The 21220-nt window shown below is 44.6% G+C and overlaps 1 protein-coding gene across 1 annotated transcript in view; it reads right to left on the bottom strand.

The window, feature by feature from the left end:
• Positions 1-18320, bottom strand: part of DISP2 (dispatched RND transporter family member 2) — a 212370-nt gene extending 194050 nt beyond the window's left edge. The window contains exon 1 of the mRNA XM_078659799.1: positions 18129-18320. Within this exon, the coding sequence (XP_078515925.1) occupies positions 18129-18199 (71 nt within the window). The 5' untranslated portion in view covers positions 18200-18320. The remainder of the gene's footprint in view (positions 1-18128) is intronic.
• Between the last annotated feature and the right edge of the window lie 2900 nt (positions 18321-21220).

The following is a 21220-nucleotide window of genomic DNA, read 5'->3' as shown; positions in this document are numbered from 1 at the left end:
TCTCCTTAAGCAAAGAGATCGCAGATTTGAAGGCCGAAACCTTGGGTGATAGTACACTCACCAAAGCCAAGGAGGCTATAGACCACTTGGAAGCAACCATAAAAGATTTCGACACTACGGCACAAACAAAGAAATTGGAGAAATTGGCACGTGATCTCAGAGTCTTTGACAAAAAACTAGTGTATCCTTACTTACAGCCAGATTATTACAAACAGGATAATCAAGGCCGATTCACCAATCGCGGCCGCGGGGGGTACAGAGGACGACAAAACTATACCACCTTTTCAGATTCCTCCTATAGCTCTGGCAGTGAAGCTGAGGCAGGACCTAGCACCTCATATCCTTACCCTCCTTACCCCATTCAAGACCCTACTTACCAGCAGTATCCCCCCCAGTTTCCACCTCATTTTTTAGATCAGGGTCGGGGACAGTGGCGCCCACCACGAGGCCGTGGCAACAACTGGCCCCGGGGACAAACGAGAGGCCAACAACAGAATCAGGCAGGTTGGGAAGGTGGTCGAGGCAAGCAACAGAAGCGGGTCACTTTTCGCCCCGAGACACACGGGGAGATATCCACACGCAGGAACACCTACAGATGGTAACCATGCCCACTCCATCAACTGTTGGGTTTCCCAGTGCCACCAGTCCAGTGATTAATATCTCAAAACATCAATTCCAGGAGGCAGAACTCAAGGTCCTCGGCCGAGGACTTTCTTATGTCCCCACTGCTTCGGTCAACAAATTTCTGCTCAAAACCGAACTGTATAGTTTTTTCAGAAGGATAAGGTTACGCTATTTCTTTCGAAATCAGACCACCAGACTAAATAATTCGGTCACCGGCTTGAGGGTCCCCTCAACCTTCTTTCCACCTACATATGCCATGAATAGCCGGATCCTTGCCTTTGAGGATATTGTAACCTCCTCCATAGATCTTTCCCTCAAAGAGCCTAAATTTACGCGGTTGAATTTACCAAAAACAGAGAAGAAGGCCTTGGCGGATTTAAGTAACAACAAAGAGGTTGTTATAAAACCCGCGGATAAAGGCGGTGCAATTGTGGTTCAAGACCTTTCTGATTACAAAGCCGAAATCTACAGACAACTATCAGATGGCATAAGCTACCGCCTTTTACCCAGTGACCCTTCTAGTGATTTGGCCAACACCATCCTAAGGGTGACCCAAAAGGGTTTGGATACAGGGTTTTTGAGCAAACAGGAATTTGAGTTCCTTAATCAAAAATTTCCCAGACTGGCCACAATTTATACCTTACCTAAGGTACACAAGAACCTTAGCCAACCTCCTGGACGCCCAATAGTTTCTGGGTGTGGGTCCCTTTTAGAACCTCTCTGTCAATATGTTGACTTTTTTCTGAAGCCCATCGCACTCCATACAAAAGCCTATTTACGAGATACCACACAAGTCATTAATTTGATAGACGGTCGACCCTTTAATCCAGAAAGTTCCCTCCTAGTTACCTGTGATATCGTATCACTCTATACGAGCATCCCCCAACAAGAAGCATTGGATATAATGAGAATGGCTTTAGACACTCGAACTGCCCCTCTTCAGGTCCCTACTGAGTTTATTATCCAACTATTGGAAATTGCAATGATGCAAAACTTTTTCATTTTTCAAGATCATTTTTATTTGCAGACTAGGGGCGTAGCGATGGGGGCCACCTTCGCTCCAAACCTAGCTATAATCTTCATGGATTATTTTGAACACCAGCATATTTTTTCAGCTACCAATCCGTTTAAGGAACATCTGCCCCTGTGGGTAAGATATATAGACGACGTCCTGTGTATTTGGGACGGAGATGGTGACCAACTTAAAGTTTTCCATAACTGGCTCAACTCCCGGAATCCGGCGATTCAGTTCACGATGGAATCAAGTAAAGAAGTTATACCTTTCCTAGACATTTCTATTTACGCAGAATTAGATCAACTGCACACCACCTTGTTCAGGAAGCCAACTGAGCGTAATTCACTCTTACAATACCAGAGTCATCACCCTAGGGGTTTAAAAGACACCCTGCCAGTCGGCCAATTTTTTAGGATTAGGAGGAATTGCTCCACAAGAGCCGATTATTTCAAAGAATCGGAGGTCCTGAGTGAACGTTTGATAGCACGGGGGTACCCAATTAGGTTGGTCAAGAGGGCAAGAAAGCGCGCTTGGTATAATCCTCGGGATTCCCTACTTAATCCAAGTGACGCCTCACGTGCTACTACTGATCGCGTGATTTGCGTTACGACCTTCTCAACTCGCAGCAACAACATCAAGAAGATCATTAATCACAACTGGCCATTGGTGGCTGACGTCATCAACCAAACAGAGTTGCCTCTTCACTCTTTTAAGAGAGCTAAAAACATAAGGGACATGGTGGTTCACTCGTTCCTTGAAGGCGAGAGCCAACCCACTCTAACGTCCCTCTGGAATTTGCCCCCAGTGATAGGCCACTATAGATGTGGTGGATGTACTGCCTGCGACACCACAGTCCAGACCAAAACATTTGACCACCGCGGACGTACGTATACCCTCAAACACTACACCAATTGTAATTCTACTGGAGTGATATACATCATTCGTTGTCCATGTAGTTATTTGTATGTAGGTCAAACGCAACAGAAAATCAAGGCTAGAATTTCTTCCCACTGCAGTAGACTGAGATGCAAAGTGGCGGGGGCCCCCCTTGTGGACCATTGGCTCACAGCTGGCCATTTGGTCACCTACCTACGGTGGTTCGCTGTTGAAAAGGTGACTCTCGGTAGAAGGGGAGGTAACCTCCTATCTATCCTGAATACACGGGAGTCCAAATGGATGTCACTTCTGGACTCCATAAAAAACGGACTGAACGAACAGGATAGCAGTCTATCTCAACTAGCAGCGCTAGGTTGAACCATCTAACATGTCCCTTTTTGGAACACCTTAACCCCAGTAACTGAGATTCTGTAGTCTATCCTTTTTGAATGCTTGGGCATACCCCCTTTTTGGCCAAATGGGTTTTCATCCACCTGCGTGTGAGATGCACCCATGGGTCATGATCTGTTTTAAATTATGAGTTGCCTTCCCCCTCTCTAGCATGTAATCATGTCTCTTGGAACGTTGTTTGAACGGGTTTTCATCCTCCTGCGTGAGAGATGCACCCCCTTTTTTCATAATATTGTCCTTAGAATATTTGATGCCTCTTAATTTTGTAATTGGGTAATTGATTAAGGAATGGGTCTACTTCCTCCTGTGTGAGAGAAGCACCTTTTGTAACAAACGACAATTCATGTGTTGTAAATTGCAGTTGTGGTCGACATCTTCATAGATAAGACTTATCCTGTGATAATATATATTTTTCAATATATATATTTTTTCATGTGGGCCGAGACACTCCCCACGAATTTAATATCGCTGCTTTAAACTATCAGCCCTCACCGCGGTAGACTCGAGTATTTTTTCCATTTCTATTTGAACCAACATTAGCTGGCCCCGCCCACAAACTCCGCATTGCTGCTTTGCGGAGTTGCTGTCCGGATTCTTGCAGACACCTCCCTGGCCTGATCCTTGCAGACGCTTTCCAATGTCAATCGAATGTAAGTGAAATACCTGGCGGTCGTTCTCCCACCGGCTCCTTAGAGCTCCGAAATTAATCACTATCCCGTTTTTATAGGAACCAAGGGACTACGAGCCCCGCTCACTAATCTCCCTCCTTCTGCGGAGCCTTGCAGTATAAACACCGGCTTTGCACTCAGACGGAAAGGTCGCGTACCACCATTTCTTGTGAGTTAGAGCCACAGTACGATCTTGTACGGTTGTGTTTGATGCAATTTTTTCAAATGTACTAGCTCTTCTCTTTAATTATTTCTCCGATGGCAGGTTGGATTTGACAAACACACGCCTACCCGCCTTCGTGTTAGCAGTCCTTCCAAGCAGACGGCTCCTCACATTACCAGGGTGACGGAGACCTCTGTTGATCTTGTTCACAATACAATCTCTTGTAAGTTCGCCATTTTGGCCTTGAATTAATTCATGAATTCCTTGGGTCATTAATTTCTGCATTCAGTAACACGAGTGCTTTCACTTACTGATTTCCAGCGTGTCCGAATGGTCACATTCCACTAAGAGTGCCCCACCCGCTGTTTCCTGGTGCAATAATTTCGCCAGAGTTTCGAGGTATTTAAGTATTTAGTTTTTAATCTTATGAATACGAGAGAGGCAACAAGATCTGTTGTCCTACTCTTGTGGCCGCCCTAACTGCTAAATATAAGGCCCCTTGTGTTTGCTTTGACTTACCCTAAGATGTATTTCGACATAAGCGCATGTACAGACCTAACTGTTGACTTTCTCCTCTCCTGTTGATTTTCCGACCATTAGTGATTGACCGCGACTTAACTGCGTGGCGCCAATCTTGTGTACAGAGCCCCTCCACAGGCCGTACCCCATGGTAATTCAATTTTGCTGCAATATCGTTAAATTAATTGCTTGGTTTAGACTATTGGATAAACTGCCGTCTTTACCATGTATTAAAGTCCAAATGTTTTCCCCACAGTGTGGCCCCTTCCCCTTCCCTGTATGACGTCCTGATGAAGACCCCGTGAAAGGACTTTACTCAGCCTGTTATTAGGGGTCGAAACGTCGACTGTTTGTCTTTTGTTGATACACCAGGCACAACCCTTATTAATTTGAATTATCATCTGTGCTGGATGTTTTGGACATTTTGTGAATTGTTTGATTTTGGCCGTATTTTTGGCCTCTGTATTGTCAATTTTTCGTACAGTGTCACTAATCTTGTAATAATCAGGTCACTATTTATACTGCGTGTATTTGTTTCATTACCTTCTTCTTCAGTTTTCTTCTCTCTCTTCCCCTTGTTTTCCCCCCACCCCTTGGGGCTTGTTAATATATGAAATTTTGTATTGAAACAGATAATTTTTGTCTTCTATCCTTTGGTAATAAAACCTTATTACCAATGGAAATGTTGTTGATTGTCCTTTTCTAATTTGTAATTAATCACTTTTGAGTGTGGCCCGTTGGCATACACTACCTTTACGGGGACCCTCTCCTATATATGTATTACATAGCACCCAGGTCCCCGTGACTATATGGGTTTAACCCCCCTTTGTGTGACACCTAAAGGGCGCACAACAAGGCCAAGACGATTATGTACTAAAAATCCACCTAAGCAGGGTGGACTACGTCTAGGGACAAGAAGGAAGAAGGCTACCACCCCAAAGAAAAAGCAAGTTAACTTAGTGGAGGAAATACAAAATCAGACTTCTGAGGACACACTTTTTGAAAGGATTGCTAACTTATTTGAGCTAAAAATTAACACCATTGTAAGGCCTTTAATATCTAAAATTGATAAACTGCAAGCGGCGATCAAAAGATTGGGTGGTCTCCACACTACGATCGCAGGAGGGGTAGAAAACATCACCACCATAATTACTAACTTTAGTAATAATACAGGGGTTAATGTGGTTACTGAGACTGTAAGTGATGATGTAGGGACTCAATCGTCTGTTGAAAATGTATTGCCCCAACCTTCAACATCATCAGCCACTACTAATGAGGGCCCTCTCTTGATTAACATCCCAACAGACACTAGTCCCCCTGTAAGCTTACCCCCAGTAACTGCTCACCCCACAGACCCCCTACAATTTTTAGTTGAGGCCACACCAGTGGTTCTTTTGTTAGCAAATGTCCCTCCCTTGGAAGGGGGAACAGTGGAAAGCTCTACATCCCTTACAAGTAAGGCTTTGCATTGGCTAACTAGTAATATGCGGTTTGCCCCAGGGGGAAAACAACAACTGGCAAATGTAATTCAATCGGCAACCAGGGTCCCCTGGCTGGGAAATCGGCCGAAAAAATTTAAAGGGGACTGTGTGACAGTGAGCCTCACAAACCAAGATGCACTGACTAATATACTTGCTAACTTATTCCCTCCTCAACGCAGACAGGGTACTGTTGTTCCCCTGACCCTGATGTTTTTCTATGGGGAGCAACAGAATGTCACTCATCCAAGGACTCCTGCACCAGGGTGGGATAGATCTTGGGATTCTAACTCTAGAAGGATGTAAGACACAAGACACAATGTAATGGCTCATTACCCCCTTCTACCGCAGCAAAATTCTTTCGTAGAACCCCTTCAATTATTCAATCGCTACGCCCCATTATCCTTCATGGATCAAAACGATTGACTCTCTCATAGAAAAGATACAAATGATGAGAGTCCTTTGCATGTCTCTGGGCATTCAGATCCAAAATCTATAGCTGCCAGGGCCTGTAGAATTTTGAGCTGGAATGTCGCTGGAATCAGATCTAAATTCGACGATAAGAACTGGTTGGAGATGGTCAGAACCAGCGACGTTCTTGCCTTCCAAGAAACTTGGGAAAGGTCCGACAAACTTGTTCTAGACGGCTTTTCTCATTTCTTTGTACCTGCAGTACCTAGCAGCTCTGGAAGGGCAAAGGGGGGCTTGGCTACATATATTTCCTTAGATATACAAGGAAAACCAAGACAGATTAAAACAAACTCAACAAATATCTTAGCGGTTGAATTAACTACACAAAATTCACAGCCCATATTATTTGTAAATTTTTATAATTCTCCCGTCAGTCAAATCTTGAACGAGCATTTGGTAGCGTTAGAGGATTTCTTGTCCACCCACAGTGAGAATAGTGTTCATGGTTTTGATGTAATTCTCATGGGAGACGGTAACATTCACCCATGCAATATGGATTGCCGCGTAGAATATGAGGACTTCCCCCCATACCTCCCTATTCCGCACTTTGAACACTCACCACGTGGAGAGGCTCTGGAATCACTCTTAGCAACTTTTAATCTTTATGAATCTCATAGCAGTAACACATGTCTGAAGCTACCAACATATGTGGGTAATAATACCGGCACAATTGTTGACTATATTTTTTTATCGTCCGGTATTTTGCCCGATGTGTTTAATTACAAGGTAGAAATTTCAGTTTTTAGTGATCATAAACCAGTAATTTTAGAGATTGCATCTCAGGGAGTTTTAGGGAAAAGAGAATTTGAAGCTTTATGTGTGACTGACCTAGTGCTGGGAGATCAGAACCGCAGACTGAAATGGGACCAAGTAACCCCAATTACCTTTATACAGGATTCCCTGGCTAAAGTAGAGAAGGAGGTTGCAATCTGCTTGGATAATAATAACCCTGTTACCACTCTGATAGAAGCTTTTAGCGTCATTTGCCATCAAGTCAATTTAGACCTGACTGTAAAGAATCAGTCGAATACAAACAGGGGCCCAAAGTGGTTAGATTCAAATTGCTCCAAGGCTCATTCGATCCTCCTAAAGGCTCTAAAAAATAAACCAAGAGGAAAAGAACTGATAGCATCACTGAGGAAAAAATATAATAATGCTATCAGGATGAGGAAATCTGAAATCAAAAATGAGGCCTGGAACGATCTTTTGTCGCCCGATACACAGAGGGATAGCTCTAGATTTTGGGCGATAATAAACCACCCTTTTTTTGTGGGTATAGAGAAAAAGAGAGCAGATTGCACCATACCTGACGAACAGTGGGTTACACATTTCAGTAACAGCTATAGCTGCCCTGATAATATTTCAGGTTGTGAAATACAGTTTACACAAGTAGCAGTTACTATCCCACCTTTTAGCACAGATGAGGTCAAAAAAGCTATTAGTGACACACACTCGAAAAAGGCACCGGGCCCCGATTGGGTTCCTGCAGATTTCTTTAAAAGTGCCCCCGACGTAAGCACCAAAATTCTCACTAATATTTTTAATGCCACAAGAAATTTTAATTTCCCTACCAGCTGGTCTAAGTCTACCATAATACCGATTTTTAAAAAGGGACAAAGGATTGACCCGGCCTGTTATAGGCCAATCTCTCTTATTGATTCCAGTGTTAAAATCCTAGGGAGAGTCCTCTTAGGAAGACTAAATCAGCTTTTAGAAGGGAAGGGTGCCTTGTCAAATGCACAATATGGTTTTAGAGCTAAAAGAGGAACTTTAGATCAGTGTTTAAATCTAGAACTGATCATAAATAAATATGTTATCGCCAAGGGGGGCTCTCTGTACATGGCCTTTATGGACCTCTCCTCAGCCTTTGACCTGGTCAACAGGGCTAAGCTGTGGGGGGTCCTTCTGTCCATGGGCATTGACGCCCCCCTGGTGAGGTATCTGGCGGAGCTACATAGAGACCTTAAAACCTCGGTCAAGGTGACTAGTGAAGGAAGATGCACCTGTCACTTTAAGTCAGAGAGGGGGGTGAGGCAAGGATGTATCCTTGCCCCCCTCCTCTTTACTCTTTATATAAATGAGCTCGAGGCAGTCCTGGCAGATTCCCATACTGACATCCCGCGAGCAGGTGAGATAAAGATACCTGTCCTCTTGTACGCGGACGATGCTGTCCTCTTAGCACGTTCCGGAGTGGCATTAAATAAACTCCTTTCATCATTTGGGGAGTTTATGTCCTCTCTGGACATGAAAACTAATGTAGAAAAATCGCATGTTATGATAGCAGGAGCCGCAGGCAGGAAAAGAAAGACTAAATCTTTTTTCTGTGCTGGGAAGGAGGTGAGGAGAGTTCCGTCCTTTCCCTATTTAGGAGTGATATTTGATGAAAAGGGCACGTGGGGTCCCCAGCTTCTGGCTAAAAGCAACGCTGTAGCAAGAGCGGCTGCTGGGTTGCTTGGTTTTGCCAGAAAACTTGGAGCCCGTCCCATGGAAAGCATTATTAAGGTATACAAAGCTAAATGTTTGTCGGTTGCTCAATATGGCTCTGTCATTTGGGGGTATACAAATCATGATTCTGACAAAATACAGAAAGTAGAAAATAAATTTTTGAGAACTCTGCTTTCTGTCCCCCAATCAACCCCCACATACATAATACATTCAGAGCTGGGATTGGGCTATAGTACCGACCTCTTGAAATCAGCCCCAGTTATTGGATGGTTGAAAGTCTGGCTAAACCAGGAGCTTACTTTAAACCACTCAATCCTTAAAGATTGTCTAGCCCTGGATAGAGCACACAATATTCCATGGCTAAAATATGTTCAGACTCAGTTGACATTAATTGGCCGACCGGAACTTTTCTCTTCACCTCATTTGATAAGTCAGGAAGACATAAAAGTAGTTAAAAATCTCCTGACAAATTATTATGTTTTGGAGAGAGAAGCAACAGACTTAAATAAACCTACGGTCAGGAAACATTGTATGATATTAACAGTCCCAGGAATCGAACCATACCTTTTATTGGTAAATAAATCATACCATCGTTTCCTTTTAACGAGATTCCGACTGGACTTGATCCACTTTATTCTGGGTAATTTTAAAAAGTGGACTAGACCTGAAAATGCTGAACCATGCGATTGCAATACTTTTTCAACCCAGGACACAACTCACTTTATTTTCTTCTCCGGCCATTATCAAGACATTAGGAAAAAATATTTGCTGCCAATACTGTGCAATTTGGGTTTTACACAGGTAAAACCAGCTCTGTTGTTCCTGCAACTTCTTCCGAATTTAAAAGTAGCATTTCATGTTGCTAGCTTTTTGGTTGCAGGTGTACGTATAAACAAGCACCGTTCTAAAATTAGGCACCTTGTCCCAGGTTAATGTTTACTTTTTATACCTTATCGATTTTACTCTTTTTAATATCAATGTATATTTTATTCTGTATAAAGAGATTTTAGGGTTTTTTTAAAAATATATTGCATTATATTAACATGTGTTTAGATGAAATGAAATGTTGTTATGTATCATTGCTCGCTCTTTTATGATTTTTAATAATCGAATAAAGATAATTGACTGACTGAGTCCCTTGCTCACTGCACCATCAGGATTCAAGCAAGCCGGGCCGAAGACGGCTGTAATGCCAGAAACCGGTCCCCGGAAGCTTGTTTCCTTTCCAGTGAAGAATTGGCTTGGTAGTTTGGTCTGCCCTGTTCCCATGATGCACTGGGCCAGGGACAGACTAATTTGCATATAGCCAGGTTCTGAACTGGGATGGTGCAGTGAGCTAAAAAACGGTGATGGATCAAGCCCTGATCTGTTGACTGGGTAGGAGTGTTCTGATTAACTCAGATACTCTGTCCATCACCACCCCCCTTTTGAAATTATTTTGGCCACCACAAGTGTGGAAGGGTATGCTCAGACATGAGTCCCTTGCTCACTGCACCATCAGGATTCAAGCAAGCCGGGCCGAAGACGGCTGTAATGCCAGAAACCGGTCCCCGGAAGCTTGATTCCTTTCCAGTGAAGAATTGGCTTGGTAGTTTGGTCTGCCCTGTTCCCATGATGCACTGGGCCAGGGACAGACTAATTTGCATATAGCCAGGTTCTGAACTGGGATGGTGCAGTGAGCTAAAAAAAGTGATGGATCAAGCCCCGATCTGTTGACTGGGTAGGAGTGTTCTGATTAACTCAGATACTCTGTCCATCACCACCCCCCTTTTGAAATTGTTACCAGTGGTATAGTGCGGGTGAGTAATAGCAACATTTTCAAAAATGAAATGAACGAGGGAAATAATAGAATTAATTCATTTAATAGCAATATTATGTGTTTAGAGGAGTTCTGACAACTGTTGGGCCCGGTGCCACTGCACCTGCTGCACCATTCAAATAATGCCCCTAGTGCCTGCAAGATATCTGCCTTTGTGACCGCCTATTTAGTAGTAAAATATAGCAATATTTGCTGTTTAGAGGAGTTATGACAAAGTTTGGCCCTGGTGCCACTACACCTTCTGCACCATTCAAATCATGACCCTAATGCCTGTACGGTAACTGCACTTGTGATTGCCTGTTCATTAGTAAAACATTGCAATATATGGTGTTTAGAGGGGTTCCTAGAGTTGTGGGTCCCGGTGTCACTGCACCTGTTGTACCATTGAAATCACGATCTTAGTGCTTGCAATGTAACTGTACTTGTGGCTGCTTATTTAGTAGTTGAATATAACAATATTTGGTGTTTAGAGGAGTTCTAACAACTTTTAGCCCTGGCGCCACTGTACCTGCAGGACCGTTGAAATCATGGCCCCAGTGCCTTCTAGATAACTGCACTTGTGACTGTCTGTTTAGTAGTAAACTTTAACCATATTCTGCGTTTAGTGGGGTCCCTGGAGTATTTTGGCCCCAGTGCCACTGTACCATTCAAATCAAACCCCTTTTAACTGCAAGATAACTGCAAATGTGTCTGCTGTCTTTGTAGTAAAATATAGCATTATTAGGTGTTTATAGGAGTTCTGACAACTTTTGGGCCCGGTGCCACTGCACCTGCCTCACCATTCAAATCATAACCCTGTTGTCTGCTCAATTCAATATATGTATTAAGAATTTGGATCTACAATGAGGTCCACATAAAATATACACACAGTTATTGCATAATAAGCATATTAAGATGCAAACTCAATTCATTTCCACAGTAGATAGGATAGAGTACAAAGACAGGCAATATTGTAGAATTCTAGTGAAATCGCTTCAGAAATTCATTGAGAAACAGTATGTAATACTATATGGCAACAGCAGTTTAAGAATCAAGTTAGTCCATCATAGAAGTATCAAGACCACTCATAGCCAGTTCTGACTTCTGCCGTATGCAGAAAAGTAAAATTTCTACAAGCAGAAGAATGCAAGCAAAGGCTCCAAATGAGCAAAAGATTAGGCAAGAATATTCATCATTATGGCAGTAAACAAATTACAATACCATAGTTAAATCCTTTACTGCAAAAAATAGATCGAGTTAAATACATATGCAATTTGTAAATATGGAAATACTATGCGATAGCAACTTCAAAAAGAATCCAATTTTAAATAAAGTGCATCACATAGCAGCAGAATGGTGTAAACAGAAAAAGATTCAAAGGAACCAACTAACACATTTATAACTAACAATTCATTTTCCCTTAGCAATAATGGTTAAAAGCAAGGTAAATGCACTTGTGACTTCCGGTTAAGTAGTCAAATATAGCAATTTTAGAAGTTTAGTGGGGTCCCTAGAGCTTTTCGTCCTGATATCACTGCACCATTGAAATCATGACCCTGTTGTTTGCAAGGTGACAGCACTTGTGACTGCATGTTTAGTTTTAACTTTTAGCAATAATCTGAGTTTAGTCAGATTCTTAGAGCTTTTGGCCCTGGTCCGCCAGCTGCACCATTCATTCAAATCAAATCCCTTTTAACTGCAAGGTAACTGCAATTGTGACTGCCTGTTTAGTAGTCAAATATGGCAATATTATGTGTTTAGAGAAGTTCTAACAACTTTTGGGCCCAGTGCCACTGCACCTGCTGCACCACTCAAAACATGACCCTGTTGTCTGCAAAGTAGCTGCACTTGTGGCTCCCTGTATAGTAGTAAAATATAGCATAACTCTTGTATATTAACTTTATTTTTAACGTGTACAGTTTATTGCAACATTTACAATTTGATAATAGTGACCAATAGATTAAGATGAAAAAATCATTCCGAAAATGCCTACAAAGTGCAAAGAAAGGTACTGAGGCATGAATAGGAAATGCCACAAACGAGCTACGGTAAAGCATCTGCCTTTCACAACTAAGTAATAAAAAGCAAGCATTTCAGCATACTGTTAGAAGTTGTCTGCCTTCTCCGTGGGAATAGATCTTATTTTGACAATGAATGGGGCTTAAACAGTGAGAACAGCTTTAGTTGAAGTATCCTAAATGTGTGCAGCCAGGAGAAGTTAACAAAAAACAAGTTCAAAACAAAACCGAATGAACACAGTAATTCGGCACTGGGAACTGATAAGAACACCCTTTTAAGATATATTAAATACAAGAGATTTCACAAGCACAAGTCAAGTGCTGTGCAAGCGAAACCTAAATATGTGGTAGAACCATATGGGTAAAGGCTTCTTAACCCTGAACAAGACGTCAGGGATGACTCATGCATTTTATAAATATTTTGAATGTATTCTTATAATGTTCATGCATTTTCAGAATGCATGCTTTTTATAAATAACTTGTACTTTTATATGAATTTCTTTGTACACGTTATAAATTGGAAACATTAATTTAAAAAAAATCACAGTGCTAGTGCGGTACTAGCACCATTTTGTCCTGACGTAGACTTATGAGGCATGCACTGTCTGGGTTTAAACAGCCCTGAACCTCACTCTGACACAACCCATGTAGACTGAACCACTAGTGGGCATAGCATCACGGTAAATACTGTGACACCCAAACACCCCCACCTGACCCCTGCTGACAAGGGCATGCACCAACACCAAGTGGGAAAGCAGCATCAGGATCTATGCGAAACAACGGTCTGGCAGGGCTGACAGCTAATTCCTCAAGCAGAACTAGCATTTTTAATGGTGGATATTTTTCATAGTGTATTAAGACCAAGGCCGGAAGGGTGGGTCCAATCATGATTGGACCCAGCGGTTGACAGTGCACCAGGCCCTCTGGATTTGGTGGGCCCCTCCCACCTATGACTGTGGCCACTAGCAGGGTGGGCCACATTTACAAATCAGGGCAATTTTGATCTTTTAAAGACATGGGAGAGGATGTGGCCTAATGGCTAGAGCTACTGACTTTGGAGCTGGGGAACCAGGTTCGAGCATCGGCGTCGGCTCCACATCCTCTGATTCTGGGCAAATCCTTTAATCTCCCTGTGCCTACTAAAAAAAATTAATGTTTCCTTGTGTAACATAACTGATGCTCATGTAAAGTGCTCCAATACCTTTGGGTCGAGTTTGCGCTATATATAACTGCAACAACAACAAAAAAGGTGTATATGTGTTTTGCAAGCTATGCAGACTGCGCTGTGCATTTGTGCTTGCTTCAAGCAATGTTTGAGGTAAGTGTAGATAAATAAAACATTCACCAGACTATAAAGTATGCCCACAAACAGCCAAAAACGCTTTTCACACACTGACCTGTCTGACTAGCCCTTCAGCACAAACGCTGGTGTCCGAAGCTCTGCGGCCAGTGAACTTAAACGTCCACTACAAGATACTCACTCCCTTTTATCTCACTCTTGCCAGTTCCTGCTTTCTCCCTTTGTGAGGGGGTTGCCCTTTTTCTCTTCTTTCTGATCTGTGTGTTTTCCCTCTCTTGACCTCAGTAAATAATCTGATGTGGAAAAATAAGTGCCGGTCCCCAGGGCTTTAAGTGGGATGAAAAAACTGGAGGTTCTCTCAAAGAGGCGTGGCCGATGTAATTAAGGACCTGGCTTAAAAACACTTAAGCTAACAATCTGTACTTAGCATAGTGTGCTGCCCGACTGGTTGGATCCAGATATTTAATAAAACAAGTAACATTACACCTAGAACAAGCCAGGACTATTGGCTTTGTCAATGGTTGTTAGTTACATAACATAAATAAGTAGCAAGTATGGCTTGTTTGTATATAATATTGAACATGCTGCAGTTTGCATGGTAGAGGATGTGGCGTAACGGCGAAAGCTGCTGAATTTGGAGCTGAAGAAGTAGGTTTGTGTTTCCCCATGCCTACCAAAATTAACTGGTGCTCATGTAAAGCACGTGCAATATAGAACTGCAAAAACAGAAAGTTCCATCAGAAGCAGTACTCTGCTGCAAAGTTAAGATTTTTTTTTCCGCCCTAGTAGTGAGGGGAAAAATAGAGAGCCCGATTCAGACCCATCATAGCACCTGCTTTATAGAGCTGTCAGTGCCGAGCACCGACAGGACCCGGCTGACTTAAATCCCTGGTGGTCCCCAAAAATAAGCACTATTTGCCCCCTCCGGCAAACACCTGCCCAAGTTAGAGCCTACCACTATGCCTTTGTCTAGAGGTCCGCATGTCCTGTGACTTAAAATGAGGGAATGGGTACATAGCAAGGAGTGGGCGTTGACAGGAGTAAATAGCAGGCCGAACGGGATCAGTTTCAGACTAGCCTTAACAGACAATCAAGCAGTTCCTGATGTGTTGGTCAGGCAGACCCGTGTGTGGGCCATTTATTTTTAGCAGTTTGTGGGACGGTTTTATGGCCAATTGGGGGTGGTTTTTACTATTGATTTTCCTGATAATACTTTAAACCTTGCTTGCAGCAAACATAAATGCATGCAGTTTCCTATACCAAGCAAAATACCCATACAGCTGTTTTACTAATTCAAAACTGGCCTGATTTGCAAATGTGGGCCACTTTTTTAGACATCTGTTTTGCTGATGGCGGCGCTTTTGTTTTGGTGGCCAGGCCTATTTTTTGTCCGATTCCTCCGACCCTGAGTTGACCCGTGGGTGGTATCACTGTTCCTCTTGTCTGTTAAGGAGACAGGCGATGCTGGGCACACGGGAAGCCCTGCGCATGTGAAGGATTCCCTCGAATCATCGACTGTCAGGGCTGTGAGATCAGAGCAACAGAGGCCGCATGAATAAAACACACGGCTGGTTCTGGGCCGGATTTAACCCCTCGTGCTCTGGTTTCTCTAGCGGTGAAGCATCCTCTGGTACCAGGCCCAGTTCAGAGATCAGCGCGTCAGGTGACGTCGGAGGGGCGGCAGGGCCAGCTGTGCGAAGACAGATGGCAGCTGCTGGGAAGGGGGCCAAGTTAAAAGATGAACTGCGTCGAGCAGGGTCATATGCTACGTGTGCTCTCGTGCGCGGCTGGTCTGGAGTGGGTGGGGGTAGGAGTGGGCGGGAATCAGGCTCTGTTGATGGATGGTGGTCTCGTGCATCGACAGCACCACGAGCAATTCGGTGAGGTCAGAAAGAATACATAGGTTGGCACGTGGGAAGGATAGAGGCGTGGCGCAGGGGCCGCAACCCTTCAGGTCGGCCCCATTCAGCTTAAGGGCAGTAAATATCTGTGCGAAAGGGAGAGCCAGGGGTCCCAACACATTTTGCAGGATGGGGGTGGGGGGGGGGGGGTATCAATCATTGTGTGTTACTCATGGGATCACAGACGGAGACTGAAGTCTACAGGTTCGGAGGGACAACAGACTGGGCGTCTGGAATGCAAGACGTTGGCGAGGAAGGTAAACGGTGGACTGAAAGCAGGCTGGGTCCCGTGAGGGTTTGTTCCAGTAATACCAAGCGACTGGTATTTTCTGAAAAAACAGCAGCCATTTGAAGTACCTGTGAGAGGGCTCTGGAGGCTGCACTGCCACGAAAGGCAATGAGCCCCCGACCACCTGTCACAAGTGAGGGGCGGCCCTGTTGTCTCAGTCACAGCAGTAGGGCAACAAGGCCGCCTGGATCCTGGTGAGAGAAGGGAAACGCACCTCCAACCGCGGGGTTTGGTAGTAAACTACAACCACAATAAGGTTTCCGTAGAACCTTCTTACCGCTGAGCTCCGGTGCAACTGTGCCTGCTGCACAATGGATTGCTCCACTAAAAGTGACGTCACATGAACCGTCAGTGCCTGGTCTCACAAAAGCAGGAGACGTGTGAGGCCTGGCCCTGCACTCTCAGTCACCAGACAGATGTGTGCCAGTCAGTGCCCCATAGTCACTGGTGAGGTCTGACCCAGTCCCTGCTCTATCAGGTACCAGAGATGTGTGGTGTCAGGTCGCGCTGGCCTGGTCTCAGCTCAGGCGACTTGTGGGGCTGATCTATGCTCTCCCAATCACCGGAGCGGTGTGGGGCTGGCCTGGTCACGGTAGAGGCGAGGGGCATGTTTGTGCTCTAATCCCAGCCACTGGGGAAGTGTGGGGCCCGTCCGTGCTCTAATCCCAGCCACTGGGGAAGTGTGTGGCCCGTCCGTGCTCTCCCTTTCACTGGAGAGGTGTGGGGCCCGTCCGTGCTCTCCCTTTCACTTGAGAGGTGTGGGGCCCGTCCGTGCTCTCCCAGACACTGGGGATGTGTGGGGCCCGCCCGTTCTCTCCCTGTCACTGCGGAAGTGTGGGGCCCGTCCGTGCTCTCCCTGTCACTGGAGAGGTGTGATGCCAGTCTGTGCTCAGCTACTCACCCAATTGGCCGAGTCACGTGTGACACCTGGGGCTGCTCCGGGCTCTGCCAGTCACTGGAGAAGTGTAGGGCTGCCCTGGTCACGGTGGAGGTGTGAGGCAAGTTCATGCTCTTCCAGTCACTGCAGAGGTCTGCGGTCAGTCCTTGATCGCCCAGTCACTGGAGTAAGGGCTGCCATGGTCACAGGAGAGTTGTGTATCCATTCCGTGTCTTGCCCCTCGGGATGTTGTTGGAACGGGAGAAACCAATGCGGCTGGATATGTGGGAACCTTGTTGGTACACCGGAAGGAGAATGTGGACCCCCTTACCGTTGCCCTTTGGAGAGCAAGTCAAATGTCCAGTGTCTGTTTTCAGTATGTGGAGCGGAGTTGTTAATATTGTCTCATGAAGGTGAGACGGGGGCCTCAGTCTTGCTTTTCGAGGAGGGGGTTCCGGTCTGCCATGCTCTTAAGAAGGGGAGGGGGTGGGGTCCATAGCCTCTCTCTTGGGCGTGAACTGGCTGTTGTGCCCAGGCTTGCTTTTGCAAGGAGAGTGACAATGAGGCCATTCGTCTGGCTCTTGTAGGGACACGGTACAGTTCCCGGGGCCATCTTGCCTGCAGGGTATGACGATTAACCTTAACCTCAAATTTTGCTTTCTGTCTGTGGAATACCGAACCGCAAACTGGTTCTTGGCGGAGAGCGGGAAAGAGAACCCTCGATGTTAACTCTTCGGAGTGCGGGCTGGCAATCAGCCTGTCTTAGTGGAGCGTGGGAGGGGGTTCAGTGCTCCCCGTTGGAGATGAGACTGCAGGGCGGCATGTGTTTGCACTGGCGTCTGCGGATGCACAGCCTTGAGGGCGGAGGTGTGGGTTGGGGGGGTTGGAGACGTTCTCTTCGGAAGAAGAGAGACTGCATGGCCTGTCCACTCTTGTGGGGCGAGCGGTTGTTTACATAGTGGATTCCACAGTCCTATTGGTTTTAGGGGATGAGTGAGGACAGTGCCGCTTTTGCTGTGGACTTCTGCGCAGATAACGTGCTAAACGGTCTTCCTTTACTTTTTACGGTCGACAGTGATGGAGCGTGCAGGCTTATTCTGGGAAAAATAGGTCTGGTGAAAGAAAGGAGGCCCCTTGTTATTGGTAAGAGAGAGGACTGTGATGTTGGAGCCCGCAGTCTTTGCCATGGCAGCATAGTTGAAGTTCACCGTCTCGCCCTCTGGCCCGAAAACAAGTATCTCTGGGTTGGAAATGCGACAAACCGATAGACCCTACCTTGGTTCTTCCGCCGTCTCCATTTCTTCGACACCGGAGCCTCGCTTGCTGGGGACGGCAAGCCTGTCCATCGGTCGCTTGATTCTTGAACCTTAGTAGCGCCTTGGTAGTTCTGCTGGGGCCAGAAGGCGCTGCCGTCGGGCTGGAGGCTGCGCTGGTTTTCTGGAGCTGTCCGCAGGTCTGGTGCTGAAATCTCTTCTGGCTCACATCACCGCGCATGCGCAAACCCAGGCGAGTAGCAACGCAGAACTCTCGCTCTGATCCGAAGGGCGAGGAAGAGAGTCCTGCGCAGTTACTATGGTGAAAGGCCGAAAAAGAGAGAGCTGTAGCCAATCAGATTCCCAGTATAGATTAAAGCACGGTGTGGGAGGTTTAAGAATCACTCATACTCATTTAATAATTTACCCAATTACAGGAAGTGACAGTTGAGCCACCATAGCATTGGCCAATCTCAAGGCTGGAAGAGGAGAGGCAGCGCGGTGGCCTCTTTTTGCCTTTCATTTGCTCTGTCAAGAAGCGTCAATGATGCATTCAGAGGGGCGGGGCGCGTTATTTGACAAACCAGGGGGAGGACGTATACGAGAGGCGCTCTCATTTCCCAACATTCTGTATTTGAACATGTGCCATGTGCGGCATCCTGCAGACTGGGGGTCTCAGATTACAACGATGCTTAGCGTCAACGGTTATCTTATTATACAATATAGCAGCATGATGCCTAGGTGATATTGCTAAAATATTGAAATAATGTCGACTAGAGGCTGAGGTGAGTATTCAGATTGTCACATATATTACAAGGCGTTTTTCCATTCTCGCCTGACCGGATTCTGAACCGGAGAAACCTCAACATTCTTAACAGGCTTCATGGGGAAGTAAGATTCCTAGCAGGAAAGGAGACAGAATTGTGAGGATCAAGGGAATTACAACAATTACAATTGTTGACCGGTGGCGGCTAGTGACTTTTGAAAGTGGTGAGCGTTAATGTTGATGACAAGTTCCACAGAGTGATTGAACTAAGCAAGACCTCTTGGCAAAGTGGGTCTGAATACATTAAGAATACTAGGCAAAAATGTGTAATTTACAGCATATTTTGTTTAAAAATGTGGTTACAATGCAATACATATAAAAAATGATTCCAAAGAGGTACTATACCAAGTCTAAAGTTTATTTATTTATGTTTACAGAACTCTGAAGAGGCCCACATAAATTACAAAACCACCACCATTTAACAAATATTTTGTTTTGCAATAAAATAGAAACTAAAATATTCCTCCCCAACAAGAGATCAGAGACTCCAGAACTGAAACCAACAATCAAGTTGTTTTCAGTCAACAAGACAGCAGCATAACATACCGTACAAGATAATAAAGTGTCCTTCGTGCCATCAGTGCAAGATTTTAGGAAATAAATAAAATAAGATAGTTTATATACCATGAAATACCATCAGAAAATAAAGGTTAAAATCAGCCACATAAACCAAGTATCAGCATCTACAGCCCACATATCTGATGCACCTTGATATACATTTAAAAAACACTTAAAAAAATTAAAAATTCTATGACAGAACATTTTGTCAGGCTGGCCATAAAGAGATTCTACTGCTGCTGAGGCACAGAGGATAGATAGCTGTAAACATATTGGTCTCATCTATTTCCGTCAAAATAATAAGAAGGCTGAACAGATAAATAATACATGATTAACATCTTGGAGACTGTTATCGCACATATTATAGATCGGTGATGGACCATACCATTTCACAGTAAAGGATTTAGAGGGAGCATACCCTGCCTCAATAGTAACCAAAAACATCTCACTCCATATGGCAAGTTCCATGAAATATAAGCCTGTACTTTATTTATCAAGCAATAGTAAATAGCCGGAGGTTCATCCTTCTTTAAAGTGCAAGCTTCTCTAGCCTTAGAGAAACTTATAGACCAAGTGGCCTATTTCAGGATAGCTATTAGTTGGTAAGTGTACCATAGTCACTCTATTCCAAACTGAAGCCCAAAGCACTACCCCTGCGAGGCCCTGTGCCCAGGTACTTCTCAATCCAAATTCTAGCCTAAGGACAGCCGCAGAAAATCCCAAATTAACTGAGATTAAGCTTCTTAGAATTCGGCTTTCTGCTTTGTTTAAAATGACCCATTTCCCTCTATCGATCAGTTCTGTACCATACAGCAGGGAGGCAGGGATTTTTGCACTAAAGACCTCCAATAAAGGTGTAAAGTGTCTTCTCCTGGTAGACCTGTAAAGGGAGGCCAAGCTTTGCTCCTGAGTGGCAGCTGCAGAAATATATTTTTATATATGGTCTGTGTTGCATAGGTTGCCACACACTATTTTTCCCCAAAAGGTATATGACTTTTCATGTGCCAAATTTTTGCCGCCTAGAGAGCATACAAAGTTTCCATTTTCTCCCATGCGGGGAACATCCTTTTCAACGCGGATGTTACCCCGCAGTGCTTTTACGACGCGTCCTTTACAACACAAGTCGTAACCACGACTTGCGCTGGAGGGCGCTAAAGGATAAAGAATAGTATATTTACTATTCCAACACCTTCCCTACTATCCACGGGGACTGGTGTTAGAATAGTAAATTATACTATTCACTATCCGCGCCCAACAACGCAAGTCATTGTAACGACTTGCGTGGTTAAAGATGCGTTGTAAAGGCACGCGTTGAAACGGTACGCGTTGTACCGTCATACATCCCTCCCATGCATATGCATAATTTTACTTTTAGATACATTGATCTTTAGGTGGTGAGCCTCAGAGAATATTTGGAGTGTCTGCAGATGACTATTTAAACCTTTAGGGGTTAAATGAAAGATTATTATGTTGTCTGCATAGAGGAGACACACAGGCGATTTTACCCCATTTGCTGAGGTGATGCCCTCACTTTGGGCCAAAGGGTAGATCTGAAATATATAGGGAGAAGAGCAGGGGACAAGTAAGCATCCTTGTTTTAGTCCATTTGCAGCGGGGAGGGCTTGTGAAAGACCTCCATCCTCTCCCACTAAAACTCTTCACCAGGTTTGGTATGGAGGACACAAACTAACTCCAAAAAGGTGCTCGGCATGCCCAAGTTTAAAAGCCTA

Source organism: Lissotriton helveticus, chromosome 9 (genome assembly GCF_964261635.1).
Source record: "Lissotriton helveticus chromosome 9, aLisHel1.1, whole genome shotgun sequence".
NCBI classification, from domain to species: domain Eukaryota; kingdom Metazoa; phylum Chordata; class Amphibia; order Caudata; family Salamandridae; genus Lissotriton; species Lissotriton helveticus.
This window is presented reverse-complemented; position numbering and strand designations above follow the sequence as displayed.